At 41.7% G+C, this 24,806-nt stretch overlaps 1 protein-coding gene across 1 annotated transcript in view; it reads right to left on the bottom strand.

The window, feature by feature from the left end:
- The window catches only part of LRRC40 (leucine rich repeat containing 40), a 31,880-nt gene extending 7,933 nt beyond the window's left edge, over nt 1-23,947 (bottom strand). The window contains exons 1-12 of the mRNA XM_054037103.1: nt 23,684-23,947; nt 22,750-22,931; nt 20,915-20,988; nt 18,865-18,994; nt 18,073-18,196; nt 16,823-16,965; nt 15,184-15,356; nt 14,757-14,847; nt 10,642-10,687; nt 7,277-7,385; nt 4,806-4,913; nt 2,127-2,237 (exon numbers count right to left, since the gene is read on the bottom strand). Coding sequence (XP_053893078.1) covers nt 2,127-2,237; nt 4,806-4,913; nt 7,277-7,385; nt 10,642-10,687; nt 14,757-14,847; nt 15,184-15,356; nt 16,823-16,965; nt 18,073-18,196; nt 18,865-18,994; nt 20,915-20,988; nt 22,750-22,931; nt 23,684-23,834 — 1,442 coding nt within the window. The 5' untranslated portion in view covers nt 23,835-23,947. The remainder of the gene's footprint in view (nt 1-2,126; nt 2,238-4,805; nt 4,914-7,276; nt 7,386-10,641; nt 10,688-14,756; nt 14,848-15,183; nt 15,357-16,822; nt 16,966-18,072; nt 18,197-18,864; nt 18,995-20,914; nt 20,989-22,749; nt 22,932-23,683) is intronic.
- Between the last annotated feature and the right edge of the window lie 859 nt (nt 23,948-24,806).

The raw sequence follows: 24,806 nt of genomic DNA, 5'->3' as shown, positions 1-24,806 counted from the left end.
TCACTCCCTTCCTGGGGCACTCAGCCTGGTTCCCTCCCCATCAACCAACTCACATGGTCTTGCCCATCCCTGCAACTTGCAGCCTAACTCTTCCTCCCATTTCTCCCTCTTCAGCAGCACATAAATTAAAACAAGCTGGTTTAAATGCAACTAAGCCAAAGCAAGGTGCTGTGTCTGGCTACTTTTCACTTTGCACTATACCCTGGTAATAAGTGCCAATGACAATTCCACCACCTTGAATGAACACCCTGAGAAGTTATGAAGATTAAATGTGTTTATCTGAATGACAATAAGGTGCCTACTGGAAGTTACTGAGGCCACTACAAATATAGTTGCCCAAGGACACACTCCAAGCTTATTAATCTCTACTCCCGAGGGAATTCTGCACCAAAAAAATTACAAACACAATAATGTAAAATTCTGCAAATTGTATTTGTCAATAAATAAATGTGGCTCCGGCATGGCAGTGGGGAGCACAGGCCATTGGCTACATTGAGGTGGGAGACCATCCTGAAGCTCCCACCTCCCCTGGTACAGGGACTTGGCAGTGAGGCTGCACCTGACCCTGACAAAATGCAAGGGTCAGGTCTGCCCCAGAAACATCCCAGACCCCAGCCCCTCTGCACCAGGTGCAGACAGGCAGGCTCAGCCTAGCAGGATCCAAGGGTGAAGGGGCTTAGTATGGGGGGGATCCAGGTGTGGGGTGAGAAGTTTCTGTGTGGGAGATCTGGATGCACAGGGGCTCGTTGGAAGGAGGGGTTCCGGGTGCAGGGGCAATGGCACTCTGCCAGGGATCCAGGTGAGGGTGGTTGGGGCTCAGCAGGGGGGTCTGGGTGTGGGAAGATGAGACTCGGTAGGAGGTGTCGGTGTGGGGGGGCTCAGTGGGGGAATCTGCGTGCTGGGGGAGTGGGGCTTGATGGGATGGGGGTCCAGGTGTAGCTGGTTGAGGCTCAGTGGGCTGGATGTCTGGGTGTGGGGGCTTGTCAGGGGGGTTCAGGTGTAGGGGGTATGGCTTGTCAGGCTGAGGGTTCGATGGGCCTGCTTAACGGGGGAGCCTCAGCTGCTGCCCAGGGGACACCGCATGCTGGGCTCCTGCTTCCCCCTGCGATTTCCTTATCGCCTTTTTTTCCCCATCTCATCTTCCTCCCCCAATACCCCATGCCTCATCCTCCCCCACTCACTCCAGGGGTGCTGGAGCAATTTGTATAGTGGGGGTGCTGAGAGCCACTGAACCAAGCCATCGAACCTGTATATAATGGAAACCACTTCAAGCCAGGGGATGCGGCAGCACCCAGCACCTCTAGTTCCAGCACCCTTGCCTCACTCCCACATTCCCCTCCCCCTGCCCTATTCCAACCTCCCCTTCCCCACTGGCTCTTCCCCCCGACCCTCTCACTCCCCTTCCCTCATTTTCCCCGCCCCACCACGGGCACTCACTGTTGCACAGAGAAGAGGAAGGCTCCTAGAAAGGAGGAGCTTGACTGGCACTAGGACCCAGGAGGCAGCGTTCAGCTGCAGAGTCAGAGGAGCCCACTTTGCAGCCTCCTTCAGCAGGGCAGCTCTGCGCTTGCAGAAATGGGGGAAGGAGGGACAGTGGCATGTAACCCTGTGTTCCTCCACACCTCGCCTCTGTTGGGGGGGGGGGGTCAATCCCCCACCAAAACTGTGCCCATGGTCGTCCCCCCACGCAGCTTCCCTTCTGTTTTCTGCAGGGAAGCACAGGAATTCTGCAGGAGGGGTGTCTTCTGCAGGCACACAGTCCCGCAGAATTGTCCCAGGAGTAATTCTCAGAGAGCATAACTGTTTGGCACTGCTGTCACAACTGCCCTTAAGGCTCTTTTCTCAGTCACTTAAACTCCATGACAGCCTTTACATCCCTGATGCAGAGCATTTCAGTCAGTTCATGTCTTATTTACTTAGGGCTTGTCCACTTGATCAATTTTCAATGGTTAGGTCTAGGCCACCTGATCACCATCCAACTCCAAGCCTGTCAACTGTTCAACCATCATAGAAACAATTAGAAAAATGAAAGATTATTTCAGTACTGCAATACTGTACCAGGGGTTGGTTTAAAATGGCATGAAAAGAAATTACTCTAAAAGGAAGCCCAGCAAAACATCACAAACCTGATATCCAAGTGTGTCAATTTATGAAGTACACAGAGCTCCAAGGAAATGGAACAGAGTTTATTGAAGCCGAGATTGACATCACAGACGGATTCTTTGAGCTCCACAATCCTGCAACCCATTACAAATAAAGTTTATTACATGAGTAAAACATCTCCCTTTTTATTGTATGTGTGTAATTTATAAAAACCAACTTCCTTGTTATGGGACTTTCATTTACAAGTCAGGTATTTTCTGTGCTCTTTGGGATTTCAGTGGCAATGTTGGCAGGAAGAAAATAATAGGAGATGCACTTATGAAAGCTGATGGTCCTTGAGGCTTATATTTTAATGCCAAGACAAAAGCCCACAGTTAACTTTCTAAGGTTGCCCTCACTCATCCAAGTGTCAGGCTTTACCATTAAAGTGCAATCAGCAAACAAAATATTTCAGAAAGCTATGGCAAAACCAGACTGGACTTTCACTGTTAACTTCCACACTGTAAATTCTGTATTACTAAAAAGGCACTGAAGAGTCACTCCTCTTATTACCACAATGAAATGCAATAGCTTGTTTCAATGCTGAAATTAAATTCCAGTCTTTCATTTCTATTTCATTGTATCATTATTGTGAATTACAGAGACCATTGTATTTGTTGCTCTGGTAAGCAGTGTACTGAGATAATTTTGAGACACTCCGATGCGAACTATTTGGAAGTTCATGAAGTTTAATTGAAATCCCTCAGATTAAGGCCTTACTTTAACCAATAAGGAAGGTAATTAACATGCAGAGTACTCATCTCTCCAAATTGTGATTTCTCCTGAAATTCCTTCAAGCAGCTATTCACATACGCGGTTCACCTACACCTTACTCCCCCAGTCTTTAATACAGTGACTAAACAAATGGGGCTGTTTACACACAGGCACAAACACTGGTTTAATAAACTGATTTTTCTACAGAACTCTAGGAATACACTTGCATTGAAGAGACATTTTCATTTAGGAAATAGAACAAAATGTCTGTCCCTATCAGTTGTATTTGTTTTTGTTCAGTGCCTAGTACAATGGAGTCCTGGTCCATTATAAGGGCTGCTGGGCACTACTACAATACAAATAAATAACAGGTCTATGTCTAGACATGGAGGCATATATGATTATTATATATTTATATTACAATGTTGCTTAGAGACCCCAGTTAGGATCACAGCCTTATTGTGCTAGGGCTGTACAAACATATGAAGAGATGGTCCTTCCCAGAAGAGTTTATAAGCATTCATGCAGGGCTCAATTCTACAGCTTCTACTCAAGTGAGACTCCCATTTAAGATAATACAAGTTTTGTTTGAATAAGGATTACAAGATCAAAACTGTGGTATGTATGCAAAATACCGTATAACAGCAAGAAACTAGCTAACATATAGAACCAAGAGTGAATGTTATTTCGTTCACATTTGTGTGTGTCTAGGCACTGCAGCTTATATACTCTGCTTGTCAGAACACAAGGATGGGTGTTCCTCTTACCAGATAATATTTTTTATTTTACTGTAGCCCCTAGAGGCCCTAATCAGGATTGTGGCTCCTCCTTCCCCTGGGTGGGCTCTCTTTCTGACTCTTCATCTCTGCTTCACTGCATGGATGGTGGCTTGGCAGTTCTGATCCGTGGCTCCTAGCTTGAGCCACAAGGCTATTGTGCCAGACAGGGGAGTCAATTTCAGTAGCTCTCAGCTCCCCTGTTAAGCATCAGAATCCCTCCTGAAAACTCACTTCTTTCTTGAGGCCCACAAACAGTAATTCATGTTGTAAAAAAAGATATCACTGTGCTATTAAATAAATTAGAATTAAGCACATTCCTGTGTCATCTATTTAGTCTGTAAGTTCCTTGGGGCAGGGATCATGTCTTCCTTTTTATCTAGTACAGCACACTCTTAAGTGCTTTACAAATAAAAGACTGTGTTGCTCCCACTAAAGTTATTGCGACACTTTCCGTGGACTTCCATTGAGGTAGAATGAAGTCCAATAATATCTAAAGCTACAGTACTAGTGGCTTTATGCTTGGAGAGTCTTCCAGACTATCATTGAAGGGGGAAAATGTTGAAATTATTTATGCTTGTAGAAAACGCTAAACTGAAGTACCTGCAAAAGTTGCATTTTAAGTTGGACCTCATCTATAGCACACAGCTGTCAGCTCTCAAAGCAGTGGCTCCACACAAATTATTTCTTTGGATAGGAAAAGGTGAACCACTTTGTGGTGATAACAATGAAGAATCCTACAGATTCAACAAACCAGTCAACTGGCTGTACTGTATTTTTATTATGTGAAGTGTCATTGAAGTATCCCCTCATTTGTTTCAACAACTCTTAGCAAAGCAAAAAAAATAAAAACACACACACGCACGCATGTGTGTTATGAATGTATTACTCAGCCATCTCTTCTCCTAGCTATGCTTCTTTCACTTACAATTAGCATCTATGTAAGATACCTGCACACTACTCGGAATAAGCAAAGTCGTTTTTAATAAAAGGTGCAATTGTCTTATTCATAGCATCATAACATAACATACGTCTTGAAGTAGAAATTAAGATATGGAGTAAATATTCTTGGCAACAAGGTTAAAAACACAACATTTTAATACATTGCTGAGGGACAAGGAGAGAGAAGAATTGTTAGGATGTGGAATGACATCTACTAAGAAATAGCTATACCTTTTTGGAATTTCATTCAGCTGATTCTTGCTGAAGTTTACAGTAGTGACAGAATTGCTTCCGACTGCATTAAATATTTCATCAGGAATCACAGCTGCTCGTTTCTCACTAAACAAAAAGCATCTTATTTAGCAGAGTAACATGAACATGTCAATCATTCTCTGTTCATTAACTGGACATTCTTCCTCTTTTAGAAAGATAATCAGCAGAAAAATTTACTGAAATGTGAATGTTTTTTAATTCCTTTTAACCAGAAGGCTATCAGAACATGGTGCCATGGTACCTCGTGCACAGGCAATGTTATCACCTCATGCTGTGATCCTGATCTGTGGTCAGACCTTAGAAGATGCGCATTCTTGGGCCAAATCAATCCCTCAAACATGTAAGTGCCAGAGGAAAAGATGCTGGGACTACATAGGTGTCATTCTTACCTCAGAGCCAATGCCCCAGTATAGTGCCACAGGGTCCCTGATGCTGGAGTTGTCATCTTTCAGAATTTCTGAACATTTGTGGTAATTAAAGATCCCATGGCACTTTTCGTTAGAGAAAGGGCATTAACCCTATTGTTCTGGCCCTATTCCAGCTCCAATAATTACATTGTGCACACACCCTGCAGTTTCAAGTGGATGTGGTATCTTTTTTCCACTTCTTGACCTAACCTGTGAAACATTGCTTACATTTCAAAAGTAGTTGAAGAGATTCCTTACAAACCACAAAGGGGTTTTGGGAGGATAATTTCTTAATGTTTCTAAAACACTTGAGATCTGCTAAAAGGTGCTAAAGAAGTGTCTGATGCACTAACATTTCAGTTTCAGAGTAACAGCCGTGTTAGTCTGTATCCGCAAAAAGAAGAACAGGAGTACTTGTGGCACCTTAGAGACTAACAAATTTATTAGAGCATAAGCTTTCGTGGACTACAGCCCACTTCTTCGGATGCATATAGAATGGAACATATATTGAGGAGATATATATACACACATACAGAGAGCATAAACAGGTGGGAGTTGTCTTACTAACTCTGAGAGGCCAATTAATTAAGAGAAAAAAAAAAAAAAAAAAAAAAAAAAAACTTTTGAAGTGATAATCAAGCTAGCCGAGTACAGACAGTGTGATAAGAAGTGTGAGAATACTTACAAGGGGAGATAGTCAACGTTTGTAATGGCTCAGCCATTCCCAGTCCTTATTCAAACCGGAGTTAATTGTGTCTAGTTTGCATATCAAGAGAGACTGCAGAGCTAGAATTGATATGCAAACTAGACACAATTATCACACTGTCTGTACTCGGCTAGCTTGATTATCACTTCAAAAGTTTTTTTTTTTTTTTTTTTTTTTTTTTCTCTTAATTAATTGGCCTCTCAGAGTTAGTAAGACAACTCCCACCTGTTTATGCTCTCTGTATGTGTGTATATATATCTCCTCAATATATGTTCCATTCTATATGCATCCGAAGAAGTGGGCTGTAGTCCACGAAAGCTTATGCTCTAATAAATTTGTTAGTCTCTAAGGTGCCACAAGTACTCCTGTTCTTCTTTTAACATTTCAGTGAGCTTTAAAGAAACTCTGCAATACTTGTTACAGGGCACACAAAATAAAAAGATATAGAAGCAATACCAGGATGTGCAAGAGTTTAGGCTCTCTGCATGTCAGGATGCACCATATAGGGCTGGCCAGAAAACCAGAATTCTGCCTTGAAAAAACGTTGGAGGTTTTGGAATTTATTTTCATTCCCAGTTGGAACGAAAATTAAACCTTCTGAATTTTTCACAAAAAAACCTGTGTGCGACAGAGAGAGAGAGAGAGAGAGAGAGACAGTGAGTGTGAGTGTTTAGGGCCCTTACCTGGGATGTGGGAGATCAAGGTTCAAGTCCTGCCTGGTTTGGAGCAGGGACTTGAACTTTGGTCTCCCAGGGTATGTCTACACTGCAATTAAAAATCCATAGCTGGCCTGTGCCAGCTGACTCAGGGTCACAAGACTTGGGCTAAAGGGCTATTTAACTGAAGTGTAGATGTACCATGCGCTGGCTGCAGACTGGGCTCTAGGACCCTGCAAGGTGGGAGAGTCCCAGAGCTCAGGCTGCAGCTCGAGCCAAAAACATCTACACTGCAATTAAAGAGCCCTGCAGCCTGAGTGCCACGAGCCTGTCAGCTGACATGGGCCAACCATGGGTGTCTAATTGCAGAGTAGACATCCCACACATCCTAGGTGTATGTCCTAATCACTGGGCAGTTCTGGATGAGTGCCTGGCTCTCTGGCTGTCTTGACCCAAGAAATCTTCTTGATGAAATTTTTGTCCAAACTGATACATTTCCACAAAATGTTTCAGTTTTGATAAAACAATGTTTTTTTACAGAAAAAAGTTTCATCAAAAATATTTTGACCAGCTCTAGCACTGAGTCTGAAAACAAAGGAAATGTAAAACAAGAAAGGATTCTTACAGTTCTAGAAATAGATAGCCTTGTGAAACACATACCTATATTCTAATACTTTTAATGCAGTTATGGCATGAATGTTAATCCTTGACTCACTTGGAAGAGTCATGGCTGTCACAGGAGACCCCTCACTTGGGCTAGTTATATCATCTAGAGAAAACATAACCATACATGTAAAAAACAGCATTTAATAGATGTTAATACTTGTATAAGCACACATGTAGTACCCTATCTCTAGAGTTCCTACTGTTTGTTATCGGTCATCTTGAGGAAAACTGCATCAGTGGTTAGAGAACAGTCTGGAATGTATCTCTTTAGTAAATCCAGAGAATTAAAGAATCCAAATCTATAACTGTGCATTATTGGAGCTGTGGCAACAGGCTTTAAGACACCATGTACCCAGGGGTTAGTATAAGAATCTGTCAAAGTACAACTATATTCTAAGCCTAGTTTCCACTAAGAAAGGAAACTATACAGACTTTAAGCAGCACTTATGAAAAAATGTATGGGAGCAGATATAGATGAACATAAGAATGGCTCTACTGGGTCAGACCAAAGGTCCATCTAGCCCTGTATGCTGTCTTCCGACAGTGGCCAGTGCCAGGTGCCCCAGAGGGAATGAACAGAACAGGTAATCATCAAGTGATCCATCCTGTCACTCACTCCCAGCTTCTGGCAAACAGAGGCTAGGGACACCATTCCTGGCCGTCCTGGCTAATAGCCATTGCTGGACCTATCCTCCATGAATTCATCTAGTTCTTTTTTGAACCCTGTTATGGTTGTGGGCTTCACAACATCCTCTGCAAGGAGTTCCACAGGTTGACTGTGCATTGTGTGAACAAATACTTCCTTTTATTTGTTTTAAACCTGCTGCCTATTAATTTCATTTGGTGACCCCCTAGTTCTTGTGTTATGAGAAGTAGTAAACAACACTTCCTTATCTACTTTCTCTACACCAGTCATGATTTTATAGACCTCAATCATATCTCCCCTTAGCCATCTCTTTTCCAAGCTGAAAAGTCCCCAGTCTTATTAATCTCTCTCATACAGAAGCCATTCCATTCCCCTAATCATATTTGTTGCCATTTTCTGAACCTTTTCCAATTCCAATATATCTTTTTTGAAATGGGGCAACCACATCCGCACACAGTATTCAAGATGTGGGCATACCATGGATTTATACAGAGGCAACATGATATTTTCTGTCGTATTATCTATCCCTTTCTTAATTATTCCCAGCATTCTGTTCGCTTTTTTGACTGCCACTGCACATTGAGTGGATGTTTTCAGAGAACTATCCACAATGACTCCAAGATCTCTTTCTTGAGTGGTAACAGCTAATTTAGACCCCATAATTTTGTATGTATAGTTGGGATTATGCTTTCCAATGTGTATTACTTTGCATTTCATCTGCCATTTTGTTGCCCAGTCACGCAGTTTTGAGAGATCCTTTTGTAGCTCTTCACAGTCTACATGGGTCTTAACTATCTTTAGTAATTTTGTATCATCTGCAAATTTTGCCACCTCACTGTTTACCCCTTTTTCCAGATCATTTATGAGTATGTTGAATAGGACTGGTCCCAGAACAGACCCCTGAGGGACACCACTATTTACCTCTCTCCATTCTGAAAGCTGACCATTCAAACCTACCCTTTGTTTCCTATCTTTTAACACATCCAGTCACGCTTTTACTACAGAGGGGTCAAAAACAACAACATGCACTATTTTTCAAGCCAAACTTCTATGAAACAGGACTGCTGCAGTCATCAGTTTATCTAGCTCTCAGACCTCCTAGTAACAGGTGCAATACCTAGACAGATATTGCAATAAGTGTAAGTATAACTAACTTTATCATCTACAACATAGCATTCTTATATAAACTAAGTGAGTCTGATAAACTACCTATATCCATACTCACTTTATCCAGTTAGTGCAAGTATTTAATTTTTCAGGACAATATCAAAGAACCTGACATTTCAAAAGCCATGTGCAACCCTGTACAAGGCACTGAACTGATTGTTTAATACTGCCATCTTCTGGTGCAAAGAGATAAACACATTATAAAAAGGAATAAATCAACCATACATAGTCAGTGAAAGGTATTATACTAAAAGGAAAAATGGTCCTGAGTATGTGTATTCAAACAGCTATGCTCAGGCTATAAGCTACCAAGGACCCTTCTATATTAGATGGAGAAAGTTTCTCTAAATTCCTAAGTGTATGAGGTAATTTATTTACCATGTAAATCAAATAACTAGATCATTTAATTTGTTTTCAGGCATACTACCATATTTTTTCCATTAGCTTTATGACAGACACATTTAAATGAAAGATCCTAAGAAATAGGTTAGAAAGGTTCCTGGTGCACATTTTCTCTCTTGAAAAGAGCAGAAACAAGCACAGGTAATGGGGTGGCTAGGGCTCAGTTCCCACCCCCCCACCCCCAATCTATTTTCTTATTTTTCACTTAGGTGCTTTTGAAAATTTTATCCACGGTCTTTCATACTATTACGTAGCGTTTTGACTCTCCTATCCAGAGAGGTAGAGGCTAGATTCAAATGTAGCATCTATGTCTTCCAAGATCAAATCAGTTTTCTCTATTCAACATAAGGGGAAAGTACCCCACCAAAATTTCAAACTGGCTGTCCAGAGAAATAACTCTCCTGAAACATTCAATCTAATTCTCTAGTTTAAAGATTTTTATGTTAGCCACAACATCGCTAATGGAAATAAACTACTAAATGGGGAGAAGCCAGTTCAGATGGACCTGGATTTGAATGTTTAGTTTCAGGCAATCCAAAAATACTGTTTACATTCTTAATTAGCTAAAGTAAGTCCTCATGTCATAAAAGATTATTTAAGGCAGACTCACCTACACATACACCTACCTTGGGCAGTTTAAATTTGTAATCCCGAGGGTAATGTTATTTTGCAAGTACAATTAACACTCAAATAGAGGATCAGCATTTCTCACTGTACAATCAAGCCACTGGGGAGATGAAGGAGCTTAAAAATGGTGAACTGCAGGATGTAGGTCAACTAGGAGGTTCAGAGGAAAAGCTACCATCTGAATTCCTTCTGCAGAGTTTAGAGGCCATAAACTCATACAACCACAAGAGGAAAGCAATTTAAATTATTATTCTAAATACCCCAGAACAAATTCTTATTATTTGGATATAGTCAAATTGGTGTCATCCTCTGTGAAAATGAGGAAAGGAACATCAGTGTTAAATTATAAAAGCAAATTGTTGTGGAAAAAGAGCACTGCTAATCATATTAGGAGAACTGGACAAGATAAACAGGGCAACTGTTCTAAGTTCTAATGCATTTAAAGCCACAACAGATTAAAAAAAAAAAAAAAAAAAAAGTCTCTTCTTTCAACATATATTGCAAAGTAATACTGTACCTTGGATTTTGCTTCTCAGATACTTCAGGAGTTCTTGGGTGCCTTTCTAAAAATGCAGAGAAAAAACATGAAGATAAAAGCATTTGTATTTCTGAAATTTTATTGGAAACAATGAATGAAAAGGGTCAGTATTGTAGGGAAAACTCATAGCACTGCATGTTATTAAGGTTGCCTGACACTTCCCACTATATCATCATGTTTTCAGTTGATTATCAACTTTGCCAAAAACTTCAACCATTTGGGCTGAAGATTTCCATGTTTGGTATCTGCCTCAGGCTAATTTTTGGGGGAAAATGTCAATCATTTCCAACAATTAAGTCAGAGAAAACCACATTGTTTTGCCAATGTTAAAATATTATGGTAACCTTTTCTTTAAAAAGCTCTAATGCCTTCATGCTTTGGAGCAAAGACTTGAAATTTGGCAGGGGTGGGCCTTTGGCTGTTCCTGTGAACATCAACCCAGATTCGGCTAAATGTAATAAGCCCTTGAAAAAAATCTCAGTTCATACAAGCTCAGTAGAGAGTTCCTCACAGAGTGATCAGTTCAGTTTTCTGTACACTCTTCCCCACAAAGTGCCTGCCTGCTCCAGGATACAGGGGTGAAGCCAGATTTTTCCTTTAATTGCCACCTCTGGCTGCTGCAAGGTTAGGAAATGTAGCCTGTATTTGAAATGCTCTCAGTGATCTCCTTGCTGACACCCAGGCAGCATGGAGAAGGGAACCTAACTGGAATGCAGAGGGGACAAGAGCTGGACTAGCAGAAGGGAAAGGATGGGACAAGGAGCCTAGTGAGATTGGGACGGGAGAGGAGGGGAAGAGAGAAACTGTGACTGGGAGTTGGGGGAGGATGGAGACTGGGATTGAAAGTCCAAGGGGGAAGGGAAGCTGGGACTGGTTGAGCAAGGAGACCGGGATTGGGAGCTGGTGATGGAGGAGACTTGGACTGAAAGGTGCTGAGGGGAAAAATTTGTACCAGAATGCTGGAGTGTATACCACTGAGATCTGAAGAGGAACTGGAGGGAGATTGGGATTAGAAATTGGGGGGGGGGGGGGGGGGGGGTGTGAAGTGAAGACATTTGACAAGGAGCTGGGCTATGGGGAGAGTACTGGGACTGGCTGGGCAAAAAGACCTGGAAAAGGAAACAGAGATCGGAGACTGGGACAAGAAGCCAGGCAGGGTTGGGGTGGGAGACTGGAAGCTGGTAACAGATGAGGGAGATCAAAGAAGGAGCTAGGTGGAACTGGATGGGCCAGGAGACAAGAAGTTGGGCTGGGGTAGAAACAAGAAAAACTAGGAATGGAGGGGGGGAATTGGAACTCAAACAGGCAACTTGGGAGTGGGAGACTAGGACTGGCTAGGCACAGAGACTGAGATGAAAAGCTTGAGGAATGGAGACAGACTATGTAGGGAAGAAGAATGGGGCTGAGACAAGGAGCCAGGGATGGGGAAGAGACAGGACTGGGACAGATTGGAAGAGACAGGGCAGAAGGATCTGCAATCACTAGAGAACACTCCCCTCTAGAACCTGGTGAAGAATCCAAGTTTTCTGAGTCTCACCGTTCCACTGCTATCAGCTAATATATGTCAAACCCACAGGCAAAGAGGGTCTGCCATCCTCTATGAGGACAGCACTCCAGCTGGACACCTTACTTATTATCAGTTACTCTGTTAGCTCAAGCGGCACAGGTCTGTGTGGAGAACCTAATGGTTCAACCCCACTGATGAACCATGTGGGTTTCAATATAATAGCAAACGATGGCATTTCTGATTTTTCAATTGCTTTTTAAAAACGCAGGAAATTACACAAAAAATACATTAAAAGAACATTATTAAGGTTCCTAAGTTAAGCATCCAAAAGTTAAGAAGTGCCAGAACTAACGTTGCCTGTGAAACCTTAATTTGTCCCCCTTATGACTCACTATGATACAGTCTTTAGTTCCATGCTCACGTACTATTTTTCCCACAGGACCCATGACCCATTTGTTGCAGAAACTGGAAGTATTGCAGAAGCTGAAGCACTCCTTGTAGTACTGAAGCATAAAGGTTTAGGCCCACTCATAACTAAAGGTCTGCCCCCTCAATTAAGGAGGATGAACCACTAAGCCCAGGCCACAATTGATTTTTGGGGACAACAAATGACCAGTTTTACCGAAGGTTTAAAAAAAAAAAAAAAAGATCCAGAGGGGGACACCTAGCAGCGAACCCCTGACAGCACCCACTGCTCCTCAAAGGAGTCCAGGGAGTCAATGGACTCTGCTCAGAGACATGATTGGAGAAGGGAACGGAAATAGGCCCCACAGTCAAAGAGCATCCCCCGCATCCAGCTTCCTCCTCCTGGTATGATGGGTGGCCACATTGGTCAACACCAGGAGGTTGACGAAGTGGTCCTGCAATTTTGTGGAGCCACAGATGGGTGTGCAAAAATCAAGAGGTGAGGGAAGAAGCACAACCAGAATCTCAGTAAGAGGTTTTGGAGGAGTTGGAAGAGGAGCTGTAACCTGACACACCCCATGTAAATGTACGGCCTGAAAAGGTGTGTAGTGAACAAGGCAGAGAATTGCAGAAAGAAAATGGATGGTCTCATGGTTAAGGCAGATGAATGCTGTTCTGGGGAACTGGATTCCATGCCTGCCTCTGGCACAGAGCTTCTATATGATGCTAGGAAATTCATTTAAACCAAACTTTTCATATGTGGTTACTGATTGTGTGTTCCTCATTTACTGGTGCCTAATTTAAGATCCTGGGGTCTGATTTACAGAAGCGCTGAATCACACAAAACTGCAGCTGAAGTCAATGGGAGTTCTGCTCTGAACATACAGAGTGCTATATAATGCTAAGTGCTCTGAAAAATCAGGTTCTAGCTGTCTCAAATTGGGCAGCCAAAATTAGCGGATACTTCTGACCTTAATTTCTCAGTTCCCCATCTGTAAAATGGGGATAATACCATACCCTCACTTCACAGGGGTATTGTAAACAATCATTCTGAAGCACTCAGATATTATAGTGATAAGAACCTGTGATGGAGTATTCAAACCCTGTACCAGGAAGGAGGAATTAAGAACCAACTCTGGGCCTGGGGAACCCTACCCTGCCACACCTGTAAAGCAGGTATGGCTTGGAGGAGGAGCTCAAAAGGAGAACAAACCAGCTCTGTAGGAGGGAAGACAATGGAGATAAAGAGACCTTCACATGTAGCTCCGGGGAAGAAGCACTGCAGGTGGTCCAGCTGCCTGAGCTTTCTGGCTGTGGTGACTTTGCCAAACCCAAAGAGGAAGGACATCCTGCAGAAGGTCTGAGACTTTACCTTTGATTTCAGTTTTTTAGTGACTATGCATTGGGAAAGAGGGGACTAGTAGAAAGTGATCCAGGGAAGCAGCAGTATAGTATTTTGGGTGCATAATTTAGCTGCCTACTATTGCACCTGGAATTGGAACCTTAGGAGAGGGCAGGTGCCTGTTCTTCATATGGGGGAATTTGGACAAGAGAAGACCTTCAAGTCAAAGAAGAGTCAAGAGCCTGAGACCCCGACCAGGTGAGTTCTGGAGCCCTTCGCCTGACCATAGGTCTGTCTATTGCTGGACTCTTTATATATCCCAAAAAGGGCAGACATCAATATGGAACCTGGACGGAGGGCTGAGTCACAAGATGGGGCAGACCATTACAGGGCTGGAGCAGCTATCTGCAGGGCATACCCAGAAAGAGGAGAATCTACTACACCTGCACCCGGCCACAAGGAGTCAATTCCTTCCCAGTGCCACAGAAAAGCCCACAAGGAAATTAATAATTCTGTATTCAGAGCAGGGTTTGAATAGTATGCAGGTCACACACTGAAGAATGAGGAGAAAACACTATTGAATAGCTACTCATTAATTTATCATCATCTATCCTGTGCACTGAATAAGGTAGGGGTTCTGTGGGAAAAGACAGGATATAATAATGTAACTAAAGACTATCATAACGCATACATATGGCAGGAGACAACATAATTAAGGTTACACAATCAACCTTAATTCTGGCATTCCCTAACTTTTGAGAGCTTGCCTTTGTAATTTTAATAAAGTCCTTTAACATAGTTTGATATATCAAGCTGTATTTGATTCCCAAGTGTACTTACCTGTAACATGTCTCTTCGAATAGTTCTCAAAGGATTTCCCTCTAATGCCAGGAGTTTCAACTGAGGAAGATTCCCCAGAGCACAAGGCAAGCTGCAAATAGAAGTAGCTCATTTCAGAGAGTGACTTCAACAAAAGTAGAATATGATTAGCACCAGTCAGTCGAATCTTAGATACACAAGGATATCACATGTAAGAAAGAAGATGTAGTGGAATCAAGACCACAAAAGGTCAAGTGAATCAGAAGAACCACCTCAGGGTTCAATTTTATTTTATAACCAAATCATTTAGTTGTTTTACAAAAATACTGAAGCACAATGTAAGTTTATAACTACAGAATTATTAGAATAATAATTCACTGCTTCAAACAATGAAGACTGATTTCATTAGTTATGCCTCACCACAGATGCATGTGGTTTTTAATCTTACCTACTGATATCATTGTTGGTTAAGTCAAGTCGCTCCAACCCCTGAAGCAGAGTAATTTCATCAGGCAGTGATTTTAGCTTGTTATCTCTAAGCTCTAACACGCAGAGAGAATTCAGATGCTTAAGATGCTCTGCACTTAACACTTCAATCTGATTTTCACCAACATGTAACTCCTATTGAAGCAGAGAGCATAAAATTATATTTCTGTGGCAAAATGTAATTTACTCATCTCAATTCTGACACTGCACCTCCGTTTTAGGGTGTCCAACTTGACAAAGTGAAGGGGGTAATGTTCATAATTACAAGTCACTTCTGAAAATCTTGATCTTAAAAACCTAACTGCAGGAATCCACATTTGAAAAAGTTAGCCTTAAATCTTTTTTGTCCTTAAAGCTCTGTTGCTTATCCCATTTCTGAAGGGTTTGTTATTGAAAAGTAAACAACACTATCATTGTTACAGATACCACAGATAATTCATGTACAATATAGAACATGGCCTAATTACTAAAGAGGAGAATTTTTTTCATTTCCTTCATAGCCCTTTCGTATATTTTTCTCATGTTATAAAAAACTACTGTCCCCTACCAAAGATATTAATCATCAGTTAGTATAAGTATTAAAAAGTTATGGGGCTAACTGTAAATAAAACAGATATGCTCTCAAAGCATACATGTCTCAAAGCATGGGAGGAAGAGAAGAAGTATGTAGAAAAGAAAGGGGGTAGGTTCCCTTGTAAAATCCCCACTTACATACAGAAGACAAATCTTTCCTCATCAAAACATTTAAGAAACTTCAGAAGAGACTTATAAGCCACAACACAATAGGCATTCTATAATCTGTCACTCAGCTAATATGCAAGAATCTGCACCATCAAGTATTAAGAATTTTGGTCACAAACGAACATTTGCGTATATGGTTTGTATGTATAGAAAGACTATACATCTTCCCTGCAACAAAAAGCTAGGAATAGCAATAACTTCCTTTCCAGTAAATCTGGATCTTTGGACATCACAGCACATTGATCCACGTAGGTTTTGCTATAGGTTTACACTATAGGACTCTGTGTATATCTATGTGACTCTCAGAATGCAACAAAAGCACACCTTGCAGATGTCAATGGGATTTATTTTAGGTTTTGCCTTCTGCACTCAAGATGCAGTTCTCAAATCATAAAACAAATGTGAATAGAATTTACAGTCTATACATGGAGAGATGTGCTTCTCATATAAGCTTTCAGAATATTCTTACTCAAGACAGGTCCATCGTCCTGCTAGGTACAGATCAGACAGACAGCCCATCATTTCACAAAATGCTTGGAACAACAAAGCATTTCTAGAGACTAGTATAAATCATATCTACTGCATATTATTACATTCATTTTTTTCAGTCATTCCCCTTAATCCTCATTTTTATTTTCCCAAATTTAAAAATAGTTGTAGATTTGTCTTCCAGTTTAAGTTTAACTGTTACTTGTAACTGTTATTACTGTGCACATTGATAAACTATAATGCTAGGCACAGAATTGTTAAGATAACATTTAAAGTAATTTGTGATAATTTACATGTTCACAACAAAGTAAGGTTAAGAAAAAAGTTTACTCCGAACCCATTTCGATTACAAAAGCTGTAACAAAACTTACCTTCAGTAACTTGCATGATGGAAATACTGGTAAATACTGTAATTTATTTTTTCTTAGATAAAGCTGTTCTAAAGATGCCATGCTGGCCAATTCAGAAGGTACGGTTTCCAACTGGTTTTTAGTACAATCCAGTTGTTTTAAGCCTAGAGAAATAATTTCAGTGGTGAAAAACTGAAATATCAAAAATTCTAAAACTTACTAGAGATACAGATGGCATCCAAAATATGCTTTTCTAAAATAAGCTTTGTGTGGCAGCTGTCAATTTCAGAAATATCTACACCTTCAGTGTTTGCAAAAGCTTTCTGTTTGTCTAATTATAAACATTAGCGCTGCATTATAAACAGACTTCAAAGATTTTCAGAGTACTCTATCCACATTAAATATTAAGTATTCAATGACAATGGAGAGAGTTGGCCACAGAGTAAGCCTCGTTTGGGGGCCGGGATTGGAGGTGGTATAGAGGGATCATAAGCTAGTCTACACAAACTTAGGGTATGTCTTCACTGCTGGCTGGATCGGCAGGCAGCGATCGATCCAGCGGGAATCGATTTATCGCGTCTAGTCTATACACAATAAATCGAGCCCCAAGGACTCTTCCGTCAACTCCTGTACTCCAGCTCAGCGAGAGGCGCAGGTAGAGTTGACGGGGGAGCGGCAGCAGTCGACTCACTGTGGCAAAGATGCCACGGTACGTCGATCTAAGTACGTCAACGTCAGCTACATTATTCACGTAGACCAGGCCTAACAGTCTACCATCAGTACACTATCTGTTCCTCTTTATCTGCTACAGCAATTACGGTCCATATTTAGCTTAAATAGCTATTAAGCCTGATGATTTAAGATGATTCAAAGATTAAACTTTGAACTTTTACAAGTAATCCATTTATACTTTCTCTAGCTCTAATTCCACCACCTCCTTTATGTGCTTGGTTTTCCATACAGCATATGCCATAAGGAAAAGGCTCATCTGTTATATAATCTTAACCAGAACACTAGCCTCTAAGCAGAACAAGGTTTATCCTTGCTCTTCTTTCATTACTCCTCACATTCTATCAAGAAATGACAGCTATCGGAAACCTGAAGTTTGATATCCAGGAGAACCCATGAGCGATGACTAATTTCAGCCATTTACAGTACCTCACATTATACCTATTTATTCAGCTGCAATAAAAATGCAAGCAACATCTTTCAAGATAAGAGACTATAGATTTATTGTAAGACATTTAAAATGCTGTGGGAAACTAGTTTACTTTTCATTGCGCTGATTTCTGCTGGCAGGTTCTTCAGTTGGTTATGGGCCAAATTGAGTCGCACCAAACTGGTTAGGGAAGCAAAACTGGATGGAATGGTTGCAAGTTGGTTGTTGGAAAGATCCTGGGCAGGGAAAAAAAATAATTGAGACGTGGTAGACAAAATGGCTTTGAAGAGTGTTTAGAAACAGCCCATGTGCAAAGTTAATCACTGAGAGAGAACAGCAAATGTAGTTGGGTAGCATGTTTGGGAGTTTCCCTCGTTTAGGGACAAGAGCAGAAGACATGGTTCTCCAGTAGTGGTGAGAGTAGCGTCAAATACAGTAGTTTTTCTATCCCATGCTTCAAACATCCTTACATTTCGCTGACTTCTTTAACCGCTGCTATGTATCGATAGATTATTTCATTGAGCTGTCCATGACAACAACTAGGGGTGTGATATTCACAAGTGCCTAAGTGACTTAGGACCCCAGGTCCCTTTGATTTTTTTGCTACAGATTTGAAAGACTTTGGAAAGGGTTTAATATTAACTTCAAGATAATAAACTTTATATCTATTGTCTTTAGCTAAGTGTGATGCTACAAAAAGCTCTAATATTTGGCAAACTAAATAACAATCAGACATAGTGTCACATCCAATAATACCCAGAAATCATTAGAATATTTTAAAATACTTATGAAGTGGGTGTATGTGGTAGCCCTGTCAAAGACAGGCTTTTTGAACTGCCAATAGCAAAGTACAGATAAACCAGCTAACCAAGAAAAAAATCCATTAGAAAAAGACGCAACTTACTAACTCTTCTAAACTGATAAGCTGTCCAAACCCATCCGGTAAATGACTCAACTCATTGTGTTGGAGAAGGAGGCTCTTCAAGTGTTTCAACTGTGTCAGCTCTTCTGGAATATTTTTCAGCTTGTTGTGACTAGTAATAAAATAATAAATGTGAAGGGATACATGAGTATGAACCTGTTCTAAATTCAACTGTTTGTGAAATATTTGTGTTTCACACAGCACTGTGCAAGATAGTTAAGGTAGTAGTACAAATGTAAATGGATATAAATATTAAGCAGATTTTTAATGGTTAGTTTTCTAGGTTGTCCTCCCCTATGTTTATTTGCTCAAGACGACTTTAAACCACCATCTGAAGTTACGCTTCAGCTGAATCTTGCCTAGTTGCTATTCTACCAGACAGCATCTTAAAGAAAATTGTACCTACATTTTTCAGTCCACAAATCTGAAGGTTCATATGGTAAGAACCACTTTTCAACACGAATAAGCTTTTAAAGTTTCATTGTCAAACACATTCCATATGAAGAGTACTTTTTATCCTTTAAACTGAAGCTGTTAGACTGAGCGCACATCTTCCTTTGAAGAATTAATAGATGAAAACCTAAAAACTACCACAAGACTGAGGAAAGGCCTTCCCTGATCATATCAAAACCCAAATATTGAGGTTTTCAGTGTTTTAAATATGTTCATGAAGTACAAAAACCAATTCGGTCAATACAGAGACAAAAAAAGAGCATAAAGGCTTGTGGAGGTGCTTTGCAAGTCCAGGATCTGAGCCAAAGCTCACTGAAGTCAATGGACAGACTTCAGTTCACTTCAGTATGCTTCAGATCAAGCGCCTAATCACCAGAAAGCAATGCACCTTGCTATATATAGTAACTTAGTCCAAGACTTTCAGAAGTAATGAAGGAATTGAATCCCCAACTCTCGTTGACTTTTAATGAGTTAAGAGAGTTGGGCGCGTAGCTCCCTTTGCACTTTTGAAAAATTCCATCCTTAGTGCCCGTAATCTTCAACATCCTTATTTGTCATGTGATAGGAGGAGTAACAACATATAGTGTACATTTATCAGGAAATCAAACTGAAGTTTTATGACATCAAAAATATTTAAATGTAGAGATAACATATGTTTTCTGTGAGCAGTTACATCTCCAAGACTGAGGCTCCCACCCTTTCACTGAGTGTGTTTAAATACAAATAATGTTGGCCTTCTTCATGAAAGAAGTGCTGTCCGTTTGTTTTTAGGGCTGCCTTGCCAGAATTCTATTCACTAACTAGTCCCAGAAGATATTGGGGGGTGGATTGGGACAGGACCCCGTCCACAGACCTCAACAGGCAAAAGGAATGTCATTACATTTTTCTATTATCAGTCAATCAAATGAGTAGATTCTGTATCTGAGCTGGTAAATTTTCACGACAATTTTACATGACTCATGTGAGCATGCTCAGACCACTGTTTTCTCCAAGCATCCTTACGTGTGTCAAGTGTCAGCAGTGGGGATCACATTCCAGATAAAAATATGACTTAGTCACAACACTTCTAAGAACTGAAACCTGAGAGATCCAGGGTCTTGGGTCTGAGATGTACACTTACACAAGTAAGGATTAACGTCACTGGGCTAAAAGCTCTGAAAATTAGCTGGAAGAACTGTGTATAGAAAAACCAATGAACACAATCATTGACCAATAACAGTTTAAAAAGGTGACAAATCAAGGCCTCAATCCTGCAAGTAGAACCATCAAGGTAGACCCCAATGCCTGTGCAATTTGTCTACCTAGGCATAGCAGTTTATCTGCATGATTCTCTTTGCACAATCAAGGACCAAAATGAGACTTTGTCATTTTATGAATTTTACACTAAAATATCAAATTGAAAGCCTGACTGCACTCACAAAGTTCTCACTTCACTGCTACAAACACATTTAACAACACTGAACACAGTGCTGGTTTAGAGAGCTTTTCTTAAATTACAGGGAGACAATTTTAGAAGATTTTAAGTTTCTTAACCACTGGACGCATATTTACTGTATTCAGATTTGTAAAACATATTTACCTGACATTGAGCTTCTGAAGATTTTCCAAAAATCCTATAGCAGAAGGTATAGATGTCAGTTGATTATCATGTACCTAGAAACAAAAAGGTTTTAGAAGTGTAACTGCTTATCAATACCCTTTTTTTTTTTTTTTTTTTTTTTTAATATAGCCAAGAAACAAACTATGCTACGTGCATACAAAAGAAAATTTTGTACAAGGGCCTTGACAAGTGCCAATTGTCAGGATAATTTCATTACTAACAGAACACTACAGAGTTACCTGTCTGATAAAAGCTTCACTCAGTCGACAGGAAAAGCTGTGAGAAGCAGAGGTGAGAGATGAACTAAAAAGGTTGGGGAAAAGTGAAAAAAAAACAGCCTCCTTCTAGTGGGGTACAGGGCCCCCTCTCCCATTGGCAGACAGGCAGTAAAGCTCTGCTTTTTCCCCCCCAACAGACAGGAGGAAAGGGGCAGAGGAGAATTTACCAGACACTTTGAAGTCAAGATGAAAGACATTTCTCTACTGGGAAGTCCAGTTCTCTTCTTCCCAGCAGCTTGATGGGGGCAAGTCTATCCCAAAGTGCTACAGCTGAATTCTTTGATTTGAGATTCCCCCTAACCACACACAAACTTCTGATCTTCTGTATCTACCTCTAGCTGTATCTAAGTTTTTCCAAGTTCTGAAAAAACAACAAGGAGTCCTGTGGCACCTTAAAGACTAATAGATTTATTTGGGCATAAGCTTTCATAGGTAAAAGACCTCACTTCTTCAGATGCATGGAGTGAAAATTACAGATGTAGGCATTATATAATGACACATGAAGAGAAGGGAGTACCTCACCAGTGGAGAACACTGGTGAGGTACTCCCTTCTCTTCATGTGCCACTGTGAATACTGTGAGGTACTCCCTTCTCTTTGTGTGTCATTATATAATGCCTGCAACTGTAACTTTCACTCCATGCATCTGAAGAAGTGAGGTTTTTTACCCACGAAAGCCCAAATAAATCTGTTAGTCTTTAAGGTGCCACCAGACTCCTTGTTGTTTTTGTGGATGCAGACTAACATGGCTACCCCCCGATACTTGACTCCAAGTTCTATTCCTTAATTTTTCACTCCTTCAGTGATCCTCCAAGAACCCTATCCAAATGCCCTTATTCGCCAGCTACCATCCAGAAAAGGGCATTGCCAGGGCAACCTTCCCTCCAGGAAAGAAGAAACAACTCTCTCCCAAACCAACCAGTACCACTGTTTTAGCTTGTTAAGGGCATCAGAGTATGCTTTCATGCTGACAGGATCTGAGCACATTGCCTCTACAGCACTCCAGGTACCAGAACATAAGATATTACAGTGTTATTGCAGTGCTCTTGTGATTACTAATATACTAGAAACCTGAGGTACTGAGATAATTGTGATGGTGGCTAAATAAATACCTAGAGAGTTTGTGGGGAAGGAGTGTAGATGAGGGACTCAAAATTCTGTTTTGGGTCCTGAAGATCCCCCAGGTGCCTTTTCTCCTCAAAGTCACTATCTAGGCAAATCTCTATCAAGGAGGAGGACTGGACTTTGGTCCTCACAGGCAAGTTATAAATAATTGTCCATTATGGAGTATCCAGGACCTGCCTGTGAAAAATTTGGTTCTGGCCACTGTCAAAAACAGGATACTGGATTAGATGCACCATTAATCGGATATGTTATAACAATTCCTACATTTCCCTAGGAACACACCAATACCACTTTAATACATCCAGCATTTAATACAAGAGAGGGGAACTTGAGACCTCTGTGAGGAAATCTACTCCTTCCCCCACCCTTCCAGAATGCAAGCACAATCTGATAACAGGTGTTCTTTACTTACATCCAGTACAGTGAGAGCAGGCAAAAGTCTGACATCCTCAGAAAGACACTGCAGTTTGTTTGAGGCTAAGATGAGTTTGGTCAGATCTGTTTGCTCCCACCAGCGACCAGCAGCACCAAAAGACAGATTTTGATGGGCTTCCTCCGGAACATCCAAATTTATTCGCCACACATTCGCAGGTACTACACACAAACAAAAGTGGCATATTTGTACAATAAACGTCTCCAATATTTAACCTTAAGCTTTTACTGTCATCACTGTGGTTATCCAAAAATGTTTAAAACTTTATTCTTCATAGAGCTGGTTGGAACCTTTGTTCAAATGAAATGGACAAAAAACTGACTACTTTCACTAGTATTTCCCCCCTATTTTCTGATCAGCTCTCATTCTTAACCAAAGTACTTATGTAATCATAAATTGTAGTTAAACCAGCTGAATTGGCTGAGCATCATGGAGAGTGTGAGGAAGAAGGTGTCAGATCCTCATAACTGAAAGGGCTTGAAAAAGGCATTTACAATTCTGGGAATCTACAGAATCCCCAGCTGCTCCTGAACAGACAGGTGCCACTGCTTGTCTAAACTCTAAAAGGACCTTTTTTAATAATCTGTGCTTGGTTGCAACAGCCACCTTTTGCAACATCCTTTTCTTTTGGATTTGAACCTATGCCTTTGTAACATCCAGAGTTGAGTTGAGTATTATAATGCGCTATCTCTCAGGCCTGTCCAGAAGCTTCAGATAGAGCAGAATCCATCAGCTCGCTTATTGCCAGGGTTAGCCTTAAACAAAGAGGGAGGGATACGCCGGGTTAGCCTTAAACAAGGGGGAGGGATACGCCGGTCTCCTTCATGCCTTCGAGCGAGCCCGGCCCACCCGCCCGCCCGCCGGGGAGTCCCACACACCGGGTAGGGGAGCGGCCCCAGGCTCTCGCTCTCACCCTCACTCAGGTCGCGGCCTGCCAGGTTTAACTGGCCGTTCTTCCTGGCCGCTCTGAGCAGCCCCTGCGGCACCGCGGGCCCCGGCTCCCCCGCGTCCCGCCTGAAGCCGGCGCGAGGATCTCCCGCTGTCCCTCGGCGTGCCGCCGCCATGTTCCCACAGAGCGCCACACGCGGCCCGCCCAGGCCCAGCCTCCCCTCGCCCGCGTCAGCCCGCACCCCAAAGCAGGGAGGCGGGCGGAGCCAGCCACGGCCTCCGCGTTCAGCGCCGGCGGGCGCAGTGGGGTGGGGTCACCGCCTGCCTTCGGGATGCCTCTGCCCCAACTCCACCCCCAACGTGGGCCCCTCTGCCCCAATCACTCCTTCAGGCCCTGTCCGCCGCCTCAGTAAGTGAGGCTGGGAACTCTGCCCCCAGTCCCCCTCGCTGGCTACAATTCACTCGCCCCCCAGACTTCTCCTTGTGTCTGTGGTGGTGGTTTGTCATCCTGTGTTAAAGGGGGAACCTAGCAGTGCCAAGCGCGATGCATGGGTCAGTGACCACCGCCATCCGCAGTTTGTTAGCAAATAGCATTAACCCCGCGGGGTATTCTTCTATCCATCGAAATATCCAAGTCCCTTCTGAATCTCGCTCGAGCCCTTCCTTACTGATGTGCGAGCCGGAGAGGCTCCAGGTTAACTTTTAGACCCCGGGCTGAGTGAGTTTGTAGAGATGGCCGTTAGAAAAACCATCTTGTAAACTGAACGGGTTGGATCTGGAGTCATCCTGAGAAAATAAACCCGGAACCCCAAAACGTCCTTCCACAAAGTAACTTTCAGAGTAGAATCACACTTTAAAACATTATGATTGTTTTGTAAAAACCTAGTTTACTCAAACTTCTGACAAACACCTGGGAGAAAAGCTTTGCAAAAGATTCAACTAATTTCAAATTGAGGTCTAAGAGTGCTCCTGCTCCCTCCAGAGAAACCCTGTTTTTCTCAGAAGACCCCATGCATAATAGGAGAGCTAATATATTTATATTATGTTAAAGAAGCCAGGCAAGTGAAGTCTGATTGTGGTAGGGCATGATATGTAATCAGACCATTTAAAACTTTGCTCATTAATAATTTTGTAAACTATTTAACAAA

The sequence above is a fragment of the Malaclemys terrapin genome, chromosome 8 (assembly GCF_027887155.1).
Source record: "Malaclemys terrapin pileata isolate rMalTer1 chromosome 8, rMalTer1.hap1, whole genome shotgun sequence".
NCBI classification, from domain to species: domain Eukaryota; kingdom Metazoa; phylum Chordata; order Testudines; family Emydidae; genus Malaclemys; species Malaclemys terrapin.
The sequence above is the reverse complement of the archived record's forward strand: the minus strand, read 5'-3'. Positions and strand labels throughout refer to the sequence as shown.